At 39.4% G+C, this 18756-nt stretch overlaps 1 protein-coding gene across 4 annotated transcripts in view; it reads left to right on the forward strand.

The window, feature by feature from the left end:
• cacna1bb (calcium channel, voltage-dependent, N type, alpha 1B subunit, b) overlaps positions 1-18756 on the forward strand; it is a 173463-nt gene that overhangs the window by 141571 nt on the left and 13136 nt on the right. For 3 of the 4 annotated variants that reach the window (XM_069161406.1, XM_069161424.1, XM_069161415.1), the window contains 10 exons: positions 4234-4325; positions 4455-4605; positions 5704-5831; positions 8237-8333; positions 12949-13054; positions 13181-13288; positions 14140-14249; positions 14367-14539; positions 15791-15920; positions 16042-16152. In XM_069161406.1, the coding sequence (XP_069017507.1) occupies positions 4234-4325; positions 4455-4605; positions 5704-5831; positions 8237-8333; positions 12949-13054; positions 13181-13288; positions 14140-14249; positions 14367-14539; positions 15791-15920; positions 16042-16152 (1206 nt within the window). Of the gene's footprint in view, positions 1-4233; positions 4326-4454; positions 4606-5703; positions 5832-7080; positions 7178-8236; positions 8334-12948; positions 13055-13180; positions 13289-14139; positions 14250-14366; positions 14540-15790; positions 15921-16041; positions 16153-18756 lie in introns of all 4 variants that reach the window. The other variant, XM_069161397.1, reaches the window with a different exon arrangement.

Below are 18756 nucleotides of genomic sequence, written 5' to 3' on the forward strand. Positions count from 1 at the left end.
ACAGTACAAAGCATTCGGACCTACAAGGGGTACAAAACAAGTACAAAACTGTACTTGTGGTACCTATTATTCAGATTTAGGGATTTGATGGTAGGGGAACTTGGTCACTGTCAGTAATCACTAATCACTGAAAGGCTTAAGGCTTACTGATCAACATACGATATCATACCTGACTGTCATGATAGAGTATGGATAGGCTCAAATATCAGCAGTGTCCACAAACTGACGCTCTCTCCTAAAGCCAGATTAAAGATCAGTAATAAAAGAAACGTATGAACAATATCGACCTAACAGCCGCTCCATAGGCATGATGTTTGTAACCCTCCTGATGTTCACATCTTTTGGGATTTGATCAGTTAGGACCTGATACAACTCTTTGAGAGACTTTGTTTGTGCACTTGTTGCGTCAGATTACATTTAGTGTAAACTCTGTTTTATTGGGTCTGTACAGCAGCACCACAAACATTTAAAAAATGTTTTATTTGGCATTACCTCTGTTAGATAGACACAGTGTAGACCTACAGGATATGTTTGGAGTAGGAGTAGCGGAATGAAGTGCTGTAAATGTTTTGCAGGCAGGGAATCAAACCTGGGACTCACTGCTGAGTGGTGCAGTGCATTATCGCCTCACAGCAAAAAGGTTCTGGGTTCGAATCCGGGCCTGGGCACTTTCTGTGCAGAGTTTACATGTTCTCCCTGTGCCTGCGTGGGCTCTCCGGCTTCCTCCCACCATCCAAAGCGGGTATAGATAATGGATGGATGGACTCACTGCTGATGACATTTGTGTGTTTAAGGTACCAGGTTTTCACTGCCTCTGCTGTACAGATGAATCAGCACATGTAATGCACTCTCAGTAAAAATATATTATTATGAAGTTACAACTACAAACTAAATATGTATTGCATGACGACTGCCATGGATTGCATCACACAGGTGTTTGATTCAGTGGATCATTAGCCATTTTGTAGGGGCAGCAGATATATACCTCCTCCTCATTCTTCTCAAATGCAATGTTCTCATATTATTTGTGCTGGAAAAGTAAGCAGCTGGTGTTCCTGTACAGGGTCGAGATGCTACATGCATATTTGACGACTGTCAGATGTCTCCTGGGCCCAGCAGCCAGTGTCTATAGGCCAGCAGCATGGACATGCCGAGTGGCAGATAAATATTTAAGAGGAGCCTCTAGGGTATTTTATTGGACCCACAGTGGGACATTCATACGTTATGGCACTTATCCACTCTGTCTCTTTTACCGTTTAATTTCAGTTCAGATCAACAAAGACTGAGATAAATGCAGTGGAGTTAAAATTAAGTACAAGGCAAGGCAAGTTTATTTGTATAGCACATTTCAACAACAAGGCAATTAAAAGTGCTTCACATAAAAACATTAAAATCATCAAAGCATAAGACTAAAGAAAATGACATTTAAAAACAATTAAGAACAGTGATTAAAACATGAAAAACAGTCATTAAAAAATGAACAAGCTAAAAATAGGATAAAAGTTACAGTGCAGTTAAGAAATAAAATACAGTAGTAAAATGCAGAAATACAAGAAATTAATCAACATCCTTACATCTGGTTCAAAGAAAGGCAGCAGCAAAAAGAAAAGTCTTCAATCTTGATTTAAAGGAGCTGGGGGTCTCAGCAGACCTGCAGCTTTCTGGGACTTTGTTCCAGGTATGTGGAGCATAACAACTGAATGCTGCTTCTCAGTGTTTAGTTCTGACTCTGGGAACAGAAAATAGACCAGTCCCAGACAACCTGAGGGGTCTGGATGGTTCATAAGGTAGCAGCAGATCACAAATGTATTTTGGCCCTACACCATTCAGTGGTTTATAAACCAACAGCAGGATTTTAAAGTCAATTCTTTGTTGGACAGGAAGCCAGTGTAAAGACATCAGAACTGGAGTGATGTGATCCACTATCTTGGTTTTAGTGAGGACTCAAGCTGCAGCGTTCTGAATCAGCTGCAGCTGTTTGATTGACTTTTAAGAGATACCTGTAAACACACCGTTACAATAGTCGAGTCTACTGAAGATGAATGCATGGACAAGTTTTTCCAAATCCTGTTGAGACATAAATTCTCTAATCCTTGATATATTCTTCAGGTGATAGTAGGCTGATTTTGTAATTATCTTAATATGGCTGTTCAGAATGAGGTGTGAATCCATGACTATACCTAGGCTTCTGGCTTGGTTTGTGGTTTTTAACATCAGTGATTGAAGATGAGCGCTGACTTTCAATCGTTCTTCCTTGGCCTCAAAAACAATTACTTCTGTTTTATCCTTGTTTAATTGAAGAAAATTCTGGCACATCCAGTTGTTGATTTGTTCAATGCATTTACTCAACCCTTGTATGGGATTATAGTCCCCTGGCGACATAGTTATGTAGATTTGTGTGTCGTCTGCATAATTATGATAACACACTTTGTTGTTTTCCATAATCTGAGCCAGTGGAAGCATGTAGATGTTGAACAGAAGGCCTCTTATTCAGAATTTAACCTTGGGGAAGTCCACATGTCATTTTAGTCTTCTCTGATGTGTAATTAGCTACAGACACAACGTATTCTCGGTCCTTCAAGTAGGATTTAAACCAGTTAAGTGCTGTGCCAGAAAGTCCAACCCAGTTTTCTAGTCTGGCTAGTAGTATGCCATGGTCAACATTGTCGAATGCAGCACTGAGATCCAGTAATACTAAGACTGAAATTCTGCCACTGTCTGTGTTTAAGTGGATGTCGTTGAAAACCTTAACAAGAGCAGTTTCAGTAATGTGGTGCTGTCAAAAGCCTGACTGGAAGACATCAAAACAGTTATTTACGACCAATAAGTTGTTCAGCTGTTGAAAAACAGCTTTTTCAATTATTTCGCTTAAAAAAGGGAGGTTTGATATTGGCCTATAATTTTTTTATTATTGAGGTGTCTCAATTAGCCTTCTTTAGGGGTGGTTTAATAACTGCAGCTTTTAGGGCCTGTGGGAAGACACCTGAGAGAAGGGATGTGTTTCTAATTTGTAAAAGATCAGTGGTCATGAAGTAGAAATATTTGTGAAAAACTGTGTTGGTAGAATATCCAAGCAGCAGGAGGAGGACTTCAGATGTTGTATAATGTCTTCCAGGCTTCCATGGTTGATTGAATGAAATTGTGCCATGCTATTTGAGTGGATATTATTTAGAGATGGGGACAACACATATCCTGTGATTGGTGTGGAGGCACTTACTGCTAATTACTTACTGTCTAATTTCCTGAATTTTGTTAGTAAAAAGTACAAGGTACTTGTCAGTACAAGGTACATAATAAATAGTGGTGATACACAGTACATAACAGTTAATTACAGATGAAACATAATGGATTCAGAAAAACAAGGATGGGTAATTGTTTTTTGCTTTATTAGCTTGTGATGTACTGTTTTGCAAAGCAGTTTGCACAAGGCTGCAATTTAAGCATTTCAATTTCTATTCAAAACCATAAATCATTGTATGCATGATGTTTCTCTGGATGCCTTAGTGTCAAATGATAATATGGTCTATTTGTATTGCCGCAAAACAGTTGTCTCAGATCCAACTCAAAATATGATATGATTTGGGATGTGATTTTGTTTTTTTAATCATTTTTGTTTGTGCTGTTTTTGGATCTTTTTATTTTTAGTACAAAGCCTCCTGTCTTAGACTGGGTTGAGGTAACAAACGTGGTACCAGTTCCTGTAAACAAGTCATTGAAAACTGGCTTTATAATCCTGTCGCTACTTTGTATCTTACAAATTACACTTTCCAAAGAGGCAACAATCAAAGTTGGAAAGAAATCAGCCTTAGATATCATTTAGCAATCAAAAACCACAATAATCTGCATCATCAGAACTGTGCCAGTGTGATATAATCAGATGTGGCTGACAGTGACCAAACAATCCACCAGCTGTCATCAATTTGTGATTTTAAATGTTGCTGTATCCTGATTGGTTAACCGAAGAATGTAACATCATATCATTCCAAATGAGCACAATGACCACAAAGATTATCCTATTTGAAATAACTAGAATCAAGAAGACAGGAAATACTATATCCATGTCAGACCCAACATTCAAAGTAAGACACTGATTTAGAAAAAAACGTTTCCCAGACCTTTAAAGACGTGAGTATGTGTTGTGTTTAAGGACCAGGCAGAACTCTGCCAGCAGTGTATGGCTTTAAATGTGGTGGTTTGTATTCTATACCAGCACCTGCTCTCATGTTGCCTCAGGTGTTTGGTAACATCGAGTTGAATGAGGACACTGCCATCAATCACCACAACAACTTCCAGACCTTTTTCCAGGCCTTGACCCTTCTCTTCAGGTAATCCTGCCTCCATATGCTGCTCTAATATTCCATTGACTGCTGTTAGCACTAACTCCAGTACTCACATTAACTTTCCATATGTATGTACAGTGTTTGTACCTTTACTGTGATTTGTGCATCATTCAGGAGCGCAACAGGCGAGGCGTGGCATGAGATCATGCTGGCGTGTCTCAGTAACCGACCGTGCGATAAACTCTCAGGAACTGTGGGGAAGGATTGTGGAAGTGACTTTGCCTACTTCTATTTTGTGTCCTTCATCTTCCTCTGCTCCTTTCTGGTCAGTATCTCCTTGAGGAAAGCAGAGGGCCTTCCCAAATGGTCTGATGATACATCTTCAGATTATGTTTTAGTTTTGAATGAGCTGCTTTTTTTTTAACTGTATGCAGTGAGTATTACTCAGAAAATGTTGCAAAAGACAAAAATTAGAAGAAAATGTGAATGAGCTGCTGCTGATGAGACAAAATCCTTTCAATGAAGTGATGGTCTACTAAACCATTGAATTTTTGCAATATTATTGGAGTCTTTTCAGATTTTCAATGAAACTTCTTTTAAAAATGCATTTAAAAATACTTCTCAAACTTTGAATTCACGAATCAAATTCATGGAATGTTTTTAAATGAAACTTAGAAAATAAAGAAAACCAACAAGTCGTGTTGCCATTATGGCCCAATGCAGTTGCAAGTTATACCAATTATACCTGAACAGTTACATTTAGGACATTAAGTACATGCTTTCCCAAGTGACTATCAGTAACATAAACAACCTGATATCACACCAAAGCGTGTGATACACTCATCAGTCCACTAGAATCAGTTAACTTTTTTTTATACAAGTTAAATACGAGACTTTATGCTTAGTAGGTTATTTAAAGGAAATTCAAGTTGACTTTTGCTTTCTGACAGACTCAAAAATTAGTCGTCTGGGTGGAAGTCCTTTGTTTACTCTATCTGACCACCCCCGACCTCCTCCGTACTCACACTTTATCACTCTGAACACTTTGTCTCATGAGCTTCGTCACATGACCTTCTTCCTTGACCCTGGTCATTCTGTACATGCGTGTACTTTTCACGCTTAGGCGAGGTAAAACGTGACACTGATACAGTTTTCTTCTAGTGAACTGATGGATGTATTACATGCTTGGTGTGATACCAGGCTGGTATGTAATATGAAATTATCAATTTCTGGGTCAAAAACATACAAAACCCCTGATACAGTCCTTTAAGTAGAAATACATACAGTAGTTTACATAATCTGTATCAAACTATTTCATATTGAGGAGTAATAGCTTCAATTGAAATGAAAAAAAAAAAAATCTTATTCACTCATTAATGTAATTTGATAATGTATTTTACACTCTGATGATTTATTTTTCCAGATGTTGAACCTCTTTGTCGCGGTTATCATGGACAACTTTGAGTACCTGACCAGGGACGCCTCCATCCTGGGGCCCCATCACCTCGATGAATTTATACGTGTGTGGGCGGAGTATGACCCTGCTGCCTGGTAGGTGCCTTTACTCACTGGTACAGCTGCAGTACAGCCCCCTGTGTTAGACAGCGAGCGGAGGTTTATTATTGAAAGAAAGGTAGGCTAGGAAACAGGAAACTCTCAGATTGACTTCTGGGTTCCAGCAGGCTGATTCTGTGATGTGGAACTGGAAAATAAAAATCCCGTTTTAGCAGCGACGGGTGAATGACATTAAGCCTGATCCCAGAGTGTTGGCTGAAGCTGGTGACGAACTCCCCTGTCGGCTGGACTGATGCATGTAAATCCAGTGTTCCGCTCGACGTCCACTCAGCCCTCCTTCCTGATAAGTCGGCGGGCTCCAAAAGCTCTTCAGTCTGTCGTGGTGTGAAGAGAGACTATTTCTATCCCTCCAGTGGGGGTATACAGGTTTATGTCAGCACTCATTCTGCCCTTTACACCGACCCGACACCATTTACCTTGACTAAAGCACAATGCAAGTTTTGAGCGATACAGTAATCTGTCTCACATTATGTAAGACTCATCAAATTTTAACGAAGCCTTCGCAGGAGCCTTGTCAGTGAGTCAAGACTCCAGGAGAAGTGTGGCATGTGAAATATGAAATTCCCATCACCTGACAGACATTACGAGGGAGGAATTATTATTTATTCCTTTGAATATGAATGAGCCGCTCTCAGATGTGCCTGCAGTAACATTCAGCATATTCGAACTGCTTTAACTAATCATTATGTCAAGATGCTGCAACGAGTACATTTAAGGCTCATCATTTTCAGTTTTTATTGGTTTTCATTCTTTTCTTTTTGAGAAAATCTAATTGGTTTAACCTAATTTTATCAACAAAACTTGTACAAAGAAAGTTACCAGTGCAGATAGTAACTTTTTTTTATTTATATAATCCACACCTGTTGCATAACATGTTACATAATTTGACTTCATTTTGGTCAAAAACAAAAAGGTATTCGCAATTGTGGAGAGGAATTTGTAAGAGCAATTAGAGCTTTATGTTCAGAAATGAAAAATAAAACATACAGAATATAGTATATTGACAAGTCACAACTGAATGTTTGAAATTAAACACCAACACATTTATAGATTATTTATAAATATAAAATACAAAAATAAGAGCCCCAAGTATATTGTTTTCTTTATGCTGCTACTTCTTGAAAGTTAAATGAATGTTAATGCCCTCTACCTGATAACAGATTATACCTGGATGTAATGAAGTAACCTGTGACCTAACCTCTTGAACATGTCTCATCTTTTTCAGCGGGAGGATTTGCTATCAGGATATGTACAAATTGTTGCGTTTTATCTCGCCTCCCCTCGGCCTGGGGAAGAAGTGCCCCAACAGGGTGGCTTATAAGGTTTGCACTCCCACACAGTTCTTTTGTTTTCAAAGGGACTTGTGCTGGTTTTCAGACTGTGACTGTCTGATCTCATTCCCTGCGGTGCCAGAAAATGACCCGACCACACATGCATACAAACACTCATCGATCCCCCCACTAGCCGGCTGGCAGGTAACCATGGCGAGTGCAGGAAACAATGCAGCAAGTCAGGCTCAGACAAAAGGCATCCGATGCAATGTCTTTGATATTTTCCTGCTTCTAAACACAGGAGTGATAGAAGTGTGGGTAGTGCAGAGAGCATTGTGTGCTTTGTTTCCACATTGGTTACTGCGGGTGTCTCTTAGCATGCAGAAACAGAGGGCATCTTAAAGGAATACTCCACTAAAAATCTAGTTTTTGAGTCGTAGTTACTAACCACCTTGAAAGGTGGCTCTGAAAAGTTTGAAGCTGCTCCTTTAGATCAAAATGGACTGCAGTCATAGAAAAAGACAGAAAGAAAGAAAAGATCAAAGTGCCCCTGCAGCATAATTTATGTTGGACCTGTTGATCAATATGTTCAGTATGCTGAAAAAGCTGCCTTTCTGAACTATATAAAAGACAGCAGTTAAAGAGACATAATATAAATCCATTGTTGTTGCTTTAAATCCAATCTACAAACCTTCCAGAGTGTCCTTTCAAGCATAGAGCCAGTGGATGGTCCTCAAAAGATAGATTTTTTTTTTTGGTGGAATATTCCTTTCAAACAAAATTTACTCTCATTCTTAAATACATACCTTCCACCTTCAGGATCCTTCCATCCAACATCAGGGAATCCTCAGGAGCATCCTCCCCTCCTTCCTTCTCTGGGATCCAATCCTGAATCTGTAAATCCAGCTCGGATGCCATGATATCCTGGAAATCTTATTAACAAGGATTTCTGTGTTGTCCCCTTTCTTTCCCCTCCCTCCCATTCTTTCTTTTGGATTTCACCACTTTCTGTTATTCCATAACTCCTCCTTTTAATCCCAACATTTCCTCACCTGGGAAATCTTCATACCTCCTTCCTTGGGCTCCTACCAACCTTCCCCCTCCGGGTAGCGGCCGCATGACTTACCGCAATATGTACGAGATGCTCCGCGACATGTCCCCTCCACTAGGCTTGGGGAAGAAATGTCCGCCCCGGGTCGCCTATAAGGTAGAATCACTCCTTCCTCTTCCTCCCCCATCCTCCCCACATTCACTGCTGGTTCCCCGCTTTCACCTGTCAAACATCTTCAGGCTTCTGTCCGTGTGTCACAGTCGGTATCTTCTGGCCTGCTGTTGTGATGTTCTTTCTGTTTATCTGTGAAGCTCTGTGGCCTTGTCCTGCTCTGTGAGGGTTCGTTGTACACTCAGTTCATCTACTGTAGGGTAATGACACTGATTAATAAATATAGGTCAGCGATAGATCAGAGATTAGAAAAACAAATCTCCACACAGTCTGGTAATTTATAAAATAAGAATATTTGGTATGTAAAACATTAAATAAATAAAAAAGCTTATTTGTGAATTTAGCCAAAGGTTAAAGGTAGCCATGTACAACTGTAAAATGTGGCAGGGGCCGCTTGTTATGTTGAACCAACAGATAATTATTACCAATCCCGCATCTCTACGGAGCTTTGTGCCTCTTTTTGCTTATGTTTTTTGGTTTTAGAGCAGTGCCAGCACACTCGTTTCCAGCTGCAGCAGGTGGCTGTATTCTGTCAATAAATCCAGGTCATCTGCCCAGCAACTATTAGGAGACAAACTGACAAAGTTAACAACTGACAATTAGCTGGTGAAGGAAGACGAAGACCTATTAGTTAGAGCCCAATTTTATTCTCAGGAATCAGTGGAAACATATCGCCTGGTATTACCGGACCCAAATTCACTTCGTGAAGTGATAGGATGTTGCCACGCTCCATTGCAGATTGTTGTCAATTGTTGCATCCTAATGGACGCAGAGCAGCCCTTAACCAATCAGCATTGACAACCATACGATGTATGTTGTGTGCCAAAATCTCACCAAGCTCTAAACACCAGAGAGCCTCCCCCAAAGTGAGCAGAGTGCAACACTATTCCACCATTCCACAACACCAACTTACTGACAGGGCAACAGGATGGAAACCAGATAATTACGATTCAACTTTCATTCGTGGTTCCCAGAGGATGATCGACCTGACATAAAGCGACATCATCAGGTTGACATTTTTGGTTCAGTGAGGATAAATTGTAAAAGCAGAGTGAATTAACTTACCATGGATTACAATGAGGAACAACAATGCAAGTCAAATAACAATTCCTTTATCTGTTAAATCTGTAAAATGCTAATATTTGCTAACACACAAAGTTGTTTTGGAGTTTATCTGCCTAAAGTGGCTAAATCAGATTATAGCAGCTGTGCCGGGAAGTGCCAAAAACGTGTTTACAGATTTAAATAAAAAAATACTATTTATGAAATGTGAGGAAAATAATTTCAGGAGAAGTGATTTAGAGCAGGATCACGTCCAAATTCAGGTGCTAACAAGGATTTATTGATGGGATTTCACATCACTGCAAGATGAAACATTTTAGAACATTTTCACCATCTTCTTATCATCTCTGGCTCTGACTTCAGTGAAAGAGAACCTGGCCCATGGACCCAGTGATCATGTGAAATACTTTTATCTTCGTGAAGTGCGAGTCAAGTGTACACTTGAGCAGTCCTCAGGTAGTCCCTGTGCCAGCTGCTTACCTCTTAGCATACAGACTTAATGTGAGTGGTTTCAGTGCATGCACAGCTGTCGAAGTGAATCACATTTAAAGCGGCTCTGCCCTTGCCCCAGCTGAAAATGTCTGGGTCTGACGTGGTCGCATCTCCAAATATAACTCTTGTTTTTGTAAATCGACGGGGAAAGACAGGGACAACGACACACAGAGAGCAGCAGTGCACTTCAGAGCAAGTCTCGCGTTTTATTTTCCCCATTCCCACTTTTCTGTTTTTCTCCTCCCGCTACTGTGCTGTTGATCGTGCTCCTTGTTAACCTCCCTGCTTTTCTAATGAACACATCTTCCCCTGGTAGTCACAGTTGTCCCTGTTACCCTCCAGTTTCCACTTTCATGTTCTGTCTTCAGGCTAAGCTTCACTCTCTCTTTTGAATGATCTGTATTTCACCCTCTTTGGGGATTTGGATCCTTTCTTCTTCACTGTAACTTCCCTTCAGTGAAACTTGACTGTGTGCACCTGTGTGTGTGTGTGTGTGTGTGTGTGTGTGTGTGTGTGTGTGTGTGTGTGTGTCTGTGCATGTTAAGTCTTTGTCTGCAAGCATGTGTCCTCTGCAAGTGCACTTTCTGAATATGTGTTTCTGTGTTTTATGTCTGCCGCAGTCATTTGTCTTCCCTCTCTTTCTGGGAACTAGATGCAAGACATTTGTAGATGGTACTAACTCCCTCTCCTCCTCTTCTCTTCCTTGCCTCTCATCTCTCCATCTCTCCATCTGTGTTTTAGTCTATTTGTTATAGTCCCAGAGAGAATATACTTTGTCTTACTCTGTATCTGTTTTGCCTCCACTTGGCTTGAAGAAAATGGGAACCATCAGTTACAGTTTTTCTTTTTTTTTTTTTTTTTACACTGATGTGTCTCATGTTTCTGATTTTGCTTTCGCTGTCTGTCGTTGTAGTTAGAAGTTCTTTATGCAATACAAACTTGCCTCCATCATCCCTACAACCTCACTATGAATGTAATGTACTAATTCCAACATCCATGTGTACACACACCATTGCATTTCAGCATTGATCCAGAGGCCGTGCATGGCTTGGATTTGTGCTGACCAGTTTCTACTTTTTACAGCTAATGCTTGGTGAATTTTTGGTCCAGTGATCTACTATATGCTCTCAAGCAGTTGTTACTTTAATTACAAGATTTTAGTAACAAACAGCACAGTGCAATAACCTCTATTTAAATTAACCAGTTGATCATTTAGTGTCAGATGTCTGAAAAATAATGACATACTGTATTATGTTTGTTTCGTCCGACGCACCCTTAAATTCCAACATTCAATTGAATTATAATATAAAACATAAATATATTGATGAACATATAAAACAGAGAAGAGCGCAAGTCCTCATATTGGGGAAGCTAAATCCCTCAGATATTCATCATTTTGTTTGATAAAATGTTAAATTATTTTCTTGACGAATCAGTTCATTGGTTTAGAGTTTTAGCGAGTATTTAAAAAACAAATCAGGTTTATTCATTTCCTCGTTCAGTCCCCTGCTCTTCCTTGTTTCAAGACAAAGACAGTTATTTCCATTCTTGAAACAAGATGATGGTTGATCGGTTTCAATTTTATATGCGCTGGTAAAATGGGGTTTTCAGAACTCTATTATACATATGTAGGTACAAGTAACACCAGTTTAGATGTAAATCTGGTAGAACAGGGGTGGTGGGTGTGAGGATGGAGGGGAGTAGTTCTGGGATGTCAGGACTGCTGCTGAGCCTTGCGAGATGTCGGGAACTCGACAAAACACACCTGTCACACTGTTGTTTGGACACAGTAGCAGTAATAAATCCACACTGCATCCACCATGTGGAAGATACCATCTTGATTTTTATCGTCCGCAGTATCTTGAGTACAGTAACAGTTTGATGGATCGTTTTCTGTGACAGATTCCAGAGCTGTGTGCCCACCAGCGACTTCTCTTTTCTCCCTTTGAGTCATTATTTTGAGAAGGAAAATTGCAGCTGTACATTACCAGCAGCAGCGAGGGCTTGGCATGTTCGCCAAGCTCACAGCGCAGAGTATTATAAGGTAATCATATTTTAGGTTTTAGGAGAAGTGTGCTCCACTGTAGTCTCATAGCAACAGCAGCAGCCATGAACAGCACACAGCTCTTTTCATCAGGCCATCGCTATTAGCTTCCAGTAAAAACAGGCGCAGGGTGGATTAAAAGCAGGGTGGAGGCCTTTACTTGGATGGACTGAAATGATTCAGTGGATTGATTCATCTTTTTTGTAAGAATAGTTTTTGGAAAAAAAATCTAGAAAAACAAATCTCACAATTTATCAGCTGTTATTGTAAAACAAATTAATTTTTCACTGTGAACCAACGTAGCTTGAACACATTTTGATGCGAGACTGTGTTGATCGTATCCAGTCAAACATGATGTTGGTATGCGCCTTAACTATTAGACTACGAGGTCATCCCTAATTGATTCATCTTTTGACAGAAAATTAATAAACACCAATGTCTCTAATTGATTAATCCATCGATTCCTTTTTTCTAGCAAATGTGCCGATCAATCACTATGGGTTCTCCAATGGGACGATTTGCTATGTTTCTCTGTTTTATCTTTTATAATGGGCATCTCTCATAGTTTTCAGATTTGTATAGTATAAAAAGTAATAATAATATGTAAATATAACAGTATATAAATGCTAAATAATTGACACATTAATTGATAGTGATCAGTCATTTATTTGCTGCCCTGAAATGTGACTGTAGATCTTCTCTACCAGTTGTTTTCTATTGCTGCTTAAGTTTGTCTGGGTGCTGGACTGAAACAATGCCAAATCTATTCACTATTTCTATGATTAGAAATGGATATAAACTCAAGGTAAACAAACTGTATACAAGATCAAATAAATATAGGATTTATTCATCTTACTGAGAACAAGAATTGTTGTGTAAAGCCACATTTTTGATGACCTATCTTTTAATTTGGTGTGTAGCTACATCTACATCTTCTACGTAAGCTCGCGGTTGTTTGTTCCTGGTTCATGGCCCCTTCTCTCTTGCTTCCATTCCTCTCAGCGATTGGTGAGGATGAACATGCCCATAGCTGATGACAACACGGTGCACTTCACCTCCACACTGATGGCTCTGATCCGCACGGCCCTGGAGATTAAACTGGCATCTGGTGAGAGACTAAAACTCCAAAATCCAGAATTCCTTGCGGCCGCACTGACGGCACTGACGTTATTGTGAATGGCAGTGACAGCGCTGGTGCAGATTTGATGTGACATGTTTGTGGGCCCGTCCCCAGGGGTCCTGGCACAGCATTTGTTAGATGTTGACCTGAAGAGGGAGATAAACCGCGTCTGGCCCAACCTGTCGCACAAGACTGTGGACCTGCTGGTGACGCCGCACAAATGTGAGACACAATTTGGATTCTAATGACTTCTACTGATCAGCTGTTTTTTGTCACTTGATTTCTTCTCATTTGTTATTATTACTTCATCCTTTAAGTTTCAATTTGTTTATGTTCTGTCTTCTTTATGAGGCTGTTTAAGTCCCCCTGCTATCTAGTCATTTTTGTTTGTTATTGAGTTATAGATGTCTTATTTTCTTAAAACAAAAGAAAACCTGTAAAAGTCTGAAAAGTGATGAGATAATTTCAACCTCTGTCTTGTGCACTTATTTCAATACTTTTGGAAATTCAAGATGAACGTTTTCTTGATTAGGTTTCATTGTTTTTTTCTTGTACTGTTTTCATATATATATATATATATATATATTTCTTGAAACATTTTTATTGGAAACTTGTTTAAATAATCATGCTACACTGGTACATATTTTAGCTATGACCGATATTTTTCTATTGACTGTTTCTCAAAATGATAATTTCATCTTGTGTCTAATTCAAAGCAACAACTTTCAATAATATTCTACATTGTAGAGAAGAGAAGTGTCTGTTTTATTGATGTTACTTCATACATGATTCTGCTTTTTCTCAAGAAGATCACACACATTACTAAAACTGAATGAAATAAGTTTAAAACTACAGTGAAATTCATGGTGCAGCAATAGACAATGCACTAATCACTTGATGATATGATGAGATGTAGATTTGTATGCAGTGTGGTCCTTTACTTAATGTTTTTATAACTGTACAGTTACAGAATGCTTCTGTCTACATCTCTGAATTGTGCTTTGTTGCTCATCTGGTGCCATCTACTGCCTCCATGGAGGAACTGTCTCTCACTCTTCTCTCCGCTCTTCCAGATAATGAGCTGACTGTGGGGAAAGTCTATGCCGCTCTAATGATCTTTGACTACTATAAGCAGAACCGTGCCAAGAGACTCCAGCAGCAACATTCTACCGGGGGACCTCAGGTACAGGATTAAAGCAAAATGACTATGTAAAGTGATCAAGTCACACTGCAATTTAGGCAGATAACAGAATGTACCTGAGTGAGTGGGATAATCCTATATTTGGTATTTATCCTGCAGAGTAAACTGGGAGCGTTGTTCCGTCCTGTGCTGCCCCGCACTCACATACAGGAAGTGGAACCACCCATCTCCATCCCCAAACAGCCCTTCCCTCCCCAGCCTGAGCTAGAAACAAAACCACAGCTCCCACCAATTACTGCTATCACCAACAGCACGATCAACAGGGACACAATGTAAGTAACCAACATACAATACACATCCATTCATCCTTCCATGTTCTTTCACTTATCCGTGGTTAGGTTGTGGTGGCAGCAGGTTGGAGAAGTTAGCCCAGACCTCCCTCTCCCCAGCTACATTTTCCAGCTCCTCCTGGAGAATTCTGACGTGTGCCCCAGCCAGATGAGATATATAATCCCTCCAGCATGTTCAGATCTACCCTGGGGTCTCCTACGAGTTGGACGTGCCCAGAAAACCTCCAATAATCTTTAGATGGTGCTTTGACATTTACTTCAAGATCTCATCTCATCTCATCTCATCTCATCTCATCTCATCTCATCTCATCTCATCTCATCTCATCTCATCTCATCTCATCTCATCTCATCTCATCTCATCTCATTTTTCCCATTTGAAAAACTGACTGGTCACATCAAATCTATCAGCACATCTCACTTTAGCAGAACATGTTTTCCTTCCATAAGACTCCAGCATTCACAATAAACAACAAAGTCCAATAGTAAAATATCTTTGCAGAGCTGAAATGCTGTGACTTTAGCTCAGTAGATGTTTTAGCTCTTCAATCAACATGTAAGAGTTTTATATATAAATAAACATCTGTTACATTCGCGCCCTTTCCAAACAAGTTCACATAATGATTGAGCACCACCACATAAATCGATCAGTATTTCACAGTATACAGAGTTTTTACATCTGCCGTCTGTTGAGACATCCCCATGCCGACCAGATAAATGCACACTGGACGTGCTCTATGTGCAGATCATGCGCACCAAAGACTTCACCAGTAAGGATTGGGATAAAGTTATTCAATTGTGCAACTCCTCTAGACTTTCCGAATGTCATCAGACTGAATGGATTAAATTTGTGTTTTTGTATTTTCTCACAATGACAGAAGAATGATGGAAAAGTTCTGCAACGCAGGTTTAAAATAGACATTTACCTTAGACACATCTGAACTGACAGCTGTATATTTCCAACAGGTTACTGCACTGTCCCAAAACTCTTTCCCTCCTTATTATTTGCTCAACAACCACAGTTTTTTGCACTTTTTTGCCATTTAGGGTTGCGTGGATCATCTTTGTTCGTGTTGAATCTATCTAACTTGCATTAGACTTGTCTCAGAACAAAATTAACATTTGCCTAACAGACTATGGTCTAAAATCTATCTGTGAATCTTGTTCCCGGGTCCTACAACAGTGATGACCTCCAATATTACAGTCAGTGTTTCTCCTGTGTTTTTTTATACCCAGACTGAACCAGAGGAGTGCCATCAAACACTCCCAGTCTGGAGATGTTTCTCAGGCAGCACAGAGGCCCAAAGGCCGGAGGAAGCTGCAGAGAGGCCTGTCAGAGGATGTGCAATATTCCACAAGACCTCAGGTACAAAAACACCAATATCGAAATGTTATTTTATATTATAACTTACTTTCTTATTGTATCATGACTTGTACTGATGCCTGTGTTTCCTCCATCCATACTGCACACTACATATTTCTTTCAGGAGCAGGTTGAACTGAAGCAGGTGGAGAACATTTCAGACACAGAGGGATATCCCAGCCTGGAAGGCCACTGCAGAGCGGCATCACTTCCCCGACTGAATGCTGAGTACTACGTAAGCTCATCAGTGCTCACGCTGCCTTATCTCTTCTTTTACTTCCACAGAAATGATCGCTTTGCAGCTGTTTTCTTTGCGCTACATTCTTGTGATCATGTGAGGTTTTTAAAGATGCAGACACTGTTGATACTTTAGATTTTTCTCGATAAAATTATTTTTAAAAAGGTTGATGTAGGAGATGTTGGAAAGGGCTGAAAAGGGCTGATGAGCTGCTGAATGGGAGCCAGTTAGTTAAAGCAGCCGTGAGCAAACGGAAACAGAGTCGCTGTCTGTCAGTCCACATCACTTCAGCCTGATGACCCTGACCTCTCCGGTCTGACAATTTCACATAACTTCCTGAGGACGAAATGCAGGATAGAGAGAAGAAAGAAGACAACATACAGTAAATCTGTTGATTAATAAACTTAGAAAGTTAGTGGACTGAGGCTGAAATCAAACTGAGCGAAGCTCTCCAGTGGTGCTGCACCACTGCGGTCATTTGCTGATTGAAGATTTAATAAAAAGCAGAAATATGGCCAAGTAAATGAATGCGTTAAGTTGCAGCACTGAGTGACTCATTATAAGCTCAAAATTAACTTTACAAACATAGTTATATATCTAGTGTATATATTTTACAGAAAAGTCAAAAATATGAGCATGTGTCAGTTATTAAACAAAGCCCTAGTGCCCTAAACCTTCAGATGGGTCTTGTCTTAAAGGAAAAGTTCAACATTTTGAGAAATACACCTGTCTGTTTCATGAGGGTGTTTAAATATCACACTCATCAGCTATAGCTGCAGGGAAGTTAGACTACATTCACAAAAAGACTGGAAACAGGTTTATCAATAGTTCCAGAATACAACACACCTAAAACCGGATTTGTTAACTTTGAAGTCTCTTTAATGATTAAATAGACAACATACACAATAGTAATAACTGAGCTTTAGGTGTTAATATGTATATTTTCACTTAAAGGAGAGCAAGGCAAGCTCCCTGATGCCAGATAAGCTAACCACCAACTTAATGCACAGGCATCTCAGAATGAAAGCATAAGAACATTTCCCAAAATGTTGAACTATTTCTTTAAATGTCTCCTGCAACCAAAATACTGAGATAATCCAGAGACGTAATCCATCCCACATAAGAATGAGAAATAATGACTCAAAACTGACTTTAGTGACGGATGCATCTGTCATCATTTTCACACAGTCCAAGTCTGTGGAAAGAAAGAAATGCTCATGTGGTACCAAAATATTGTTGGACAGTGAAGACCCACCGTGTTTGCTGTGTCTACACATCCTGATATACAGTTTACTCTGTTCATACAGTTGAAACGATACATTTCATCCTCTCCTTTTTGAATTGAAGCAGAAACTGATGACAGTATTGAAAGTTGCTGGACAGTCATTAACGTAATCTGCTCATATAAATACAACAAAAGGTTTAGAAATCCTAAGATTTAAGTTTTAAAGACATGTTAGATTTTGTTTGCATCATTTTCCCCAATATGATTAACATGAAATGTAATATTATCATCTTTTTGCATTTTATACCTTATTTTTCTTCACTATGCATCACTGTCACCTACAATAAGATCAGATCTCACAGATGAGTTTTATAATAAGTCTTTTATTTTCATGAATTTCCCTTGTTATCAACCGTTTCTGATGATTTGACTTTGTGAGTTACAGCAGCTGCTCCTGTCTGCTGTGTCTGGATGTCACGTTGAGATTATTTATTCTGTCCATCGTTTCTGGATTGTTCCACCTGTCTGATCTTGTCTGTTTAGCTGTGCTGTTTGCCTCTCTGTGTTTTTGTCTGTCTCTCTCCTTCACCCTGTTCTCTCCCACAACACTTCACATATGCTTTCCTTATGTTTATGTTGCATTTTGATCTTTCACACTCTATCTCTCTCTGTCTTTAAAGAATCAGGCTGGAGTTATTCTAGATTTTATTTTTGTCAAGAAACTCCATGAAAGACCAAACTCAGAAATATGTTAGCTCACCTGTTAATACTTTCCACTCAAATATATGGCATTACTTTTAATAAGAGGTAAGTCATTTCATAAAACAGCTGTGCATTGTAGGTTTTTAGCAAACATCCCTCAAATAGGTCGTAAAAGTGTATTAACGTTTTTTTTTCAGCATCAGATTTAAAGACCTATTTTAAATTTTATTATCTGAAAGCAAACATTTTTTAAAGTGTACCGCATAGCAGATGTAGTTCCTGCGCCCAAGTGCTGCATGAAGTGGAATATAGATCAGAGAATATGATGATTAATAAATATAATCTCAACCAGTCACGTCAGTGGTCTTACCGCTCGGAAGCAGCTGTTCCAGTCACACTTATGCATGATGCCAACAAAAATAAACAGCTTTTCTGAGAGATCATGTTGTTGTGTGAGTGGTGCACGATGTGAACGCACAGTCTTACGGATCTGCAGCAGTCTGTTCTGTAAAGCACTCTGTTTTAACCACAGAGTTATGTATTAATCAGATGTAATTACATCTATGTGTTTAAATCTACAATTTTATCCAAATAAAAAAGATTGTCTCAACCATAAGCATAAAGTAGAGAGTAGTGTTTAAATAAAGAAAGATGGAACAAACAACAGCATTGTT

This window comes from Embiotoca jacksoni, unplaced genomic scaffold, assembly GCF_022577435.1.
Source record: "Embiotoca jacksoni isolate LCO1_2020_lvr unplaced genomic scaffold, fEmbJac1.0.p SCAF_10, whole genome shotgun sequence".
Classification (NCBI taxonomy): Eukaryota; Metazoa; Chordata; class Actinopteri; family Embiotocidae; genus Embiotoca; species Embiotoca jacksoni.